This window comes from Octodon degus, unplaced genomic scaffold (assembly GCF_000260255.1).
Source record: "Octodon degus isolate 3935 unplaced genomic scaffold, OctDeg1.0 scaffold00026, whole genome shotgun sequence".
Lineage (NCBI taxonomy): Eukaryota > Metazoa > Chordata > Mammalia > Rodentia > Octodontidae > Octodon > Octodon degus.
This window is the reverse complement of record NW_004524602.1, coordinates 8,971,536-8,973,786: the sequence shown is the minus strand read 5'-3', so window position 1 is coordinate 8,973,786 and position 2,251 is coordinate 8,971,536. Positions and strand designations below refer to the sequence as shown.

The following is a 2,251-nucleotide window of genomic DNA, read 5'->3' as shown; positions in this document are numbered from 1 at the left end:
GAAAGTGCAAGTTCAAGCCCATCCTGGGCAACCTGGAGCCTCATTGAGGAAAAGACCCTAAGTTGTTTTTTATTTAAAAAGAGCTGGGAAATACAGCTCAGTCAAAAGGCCCTAGGTTCAAGCTCCCAGTACCCTCCTCCTAAAAAAATGCTACAGTTCACCAGCTAATATAAACCCGAGGACTTGCATCAACACCAACTAAGGATTTCAGTAGAGCACAGGGCGGGAGAGTGACCTACCTGGGTTTCAGCTGTCACCCCCTAGAGTGATTAGCCTCTCATAGCCAAAGTGATTTAAAAAATAAAACAACTCCACCAATTCCCTCCCCAGGCCCACATTATTAAAAATCACCTCAAGTCCCAGGGAACAACTTAAGTATCCGCGCAGACGTCCCTCCCGCCTGCAAGCTGCTCTACGCCCCGACCACCTCGCTCGACGGCGAGAGGCCCTTCGTGCGCATGCGCCACCGCGCCCCGGGGTCTCCCACGCACCGCCCGCTGGGCGTTCCCCTCGCTCACCGCGGGCGGCGGACGGGGCACGCGCAGGCGCGCGCCGGAGACCCCGCCTCCTCGCGGCGCGCGTCCCCGAGGCGGCCGCCGGCGCGGGCCCGTTCTCTTCCGGCCTGCTGTCCTCGGCGCGCCGGGATATGGAGGTCTTGCGCAGGGCCCACGAGGCCGTGCTGCGCCTGCTGCTGTGGGGCCCCCGGGTGTCGGGCGCCGCCTCCCGCGCGAAGCCCCGCGCCTCGGAGGTGCTGACGCGGCACCTGGAGCAGCGTCGCCTGCCGCCCTGGACCTCCTTCTGCGTGCCCTACCGCGCCGTCCGCAACGACCAGTTCGGCCTCTCGCACTTCAACTGGCCGGTGCAGGGCGCCAACTACCACGTTCTGCGCACCGGCTGTTTCCCCTTCATCAAGTACCACTGCTCCAGGGCGCCCTGGCAGGACCTGGCCGCGCAGAACCGCTTCTTCACGGCGCTCAAGGTCATCAACTTCGGTGAGTGGGGCGGCCGCCGGCCCGACCCGGCGACGCGCGTCCCGCCGTGGGCGCCCCACTGTCCACAAGCACTGACAAACGATCGCGCCCAGGCCCGGGGCTCGGCGAGGCCGGGGCCGGGGCGCAGGGACCCTGGAATGCCTCGTGGGGTCCGCGACGCCACCGGGGCCCACCCCGGACTGGCCGGTGGCGCGGGTCCATTGTGCATCCCCATGAGTGGCTTGTGCAGCTACTGAGCTCCCCCCAAGTGGGATCTTGAGGGAGAGACCTCCCCAATCTATCATTCCTGGGAGCAGAGGACTGGCCACCTTGCTTCCTGTCCCCTGCCAAGAGAGCCCCCACCCCACCCTGCGCCCCTGCGCTGGGCAATAGGGAGGGTGTCCGGAAACATCCCCATGCACGCGAAAGTGCCTCAAGTCAAGAAGTGTCTTAATGCATATAGCAGGAGATCCTTTGACATGACAAAAACGGAAACGACGTTTTAAGTTTCTTTTTATTTTAATGTCTCAACCAAATCTCAACAAGTTTGTTTTACTAAAAGCACTGAAGATTTTCAACCAGACATATTAGCTTCCATGGGTGCTAGGCCTATGAAGTGTTTCCAAAGAGTCTCCCTTGTTCATATGTATATGTTTTCATGGAACTAATTCTAATTCTCGAATACTTTTTTTTGTTTTGTTTTGGCTTCAAGACAAAAGACAGGAACATGGACACGATGCTTTTCATAGGTCTGAGAATAAGGCCTCAAGATTTTGGGGACCTATTAATAGTTTATAGAAAATCTAGATTTCAGTAATTCACAATCTTGAGATGGGAGCCGAACTGTATTTTCCAACCAGGGTTTTAAAACCAGAATTAAAACTAAATCGTGTGCAGCTATACTAGTATTATATGATCTGATGAACCCATTAAATATGACACATGTATTTTTGCTTATAATAACTCACATATGTCACTTTGAGATTTTTGAGCCCTTATTCCTCCCACTGAGACTGTCCTGCGCTCAGTCAACTAAGAGGATTATTTAGCAATGTATAATCCTTTTAAAGGAGGCCTTATTATTTGGCTGATGGACTGCGCATAGTAAGGCCACAAGTTCAAGGTGAGATGTTTCAAAAACTCAATTCAAAATTATTTAGAAAGACTGAAGTGATGACTGAATTGCAGAAGAATGAATTTATGTTAGCATTCTCTGAATTCTAAAAATCTTACTGAAATGGAGATAGTTTTAGGTTAAGCAAAGGGAAAACTTTTTGCTC

At 53.6% G+C, this 2,251-nt stretch overlaps 1 protein-coding gene across 1 annotated transcript in view; it reads left to right on the top strand.

Moving 5' to 3' along the window:
- Positions 1–581: 581 nt before the first annotated feature.
- Positions 582–2,251, top strand: part of CUNH15orf61 (chromosome unknown C15orf61 homolog) — a 4,573-nt gene continuing 2,903 nt past the window's right edge. The window contains exon 1 of the mRNA XM_004628793.2: positions 582–992. Coding sequence (XP_004628850.1) covers positions 647–992 — 346 coding nt within the window. The 5' untranslated portion in view covers positions 582–646. The remainder of the gene's footprint in view (positions 993–2,251) is intronic.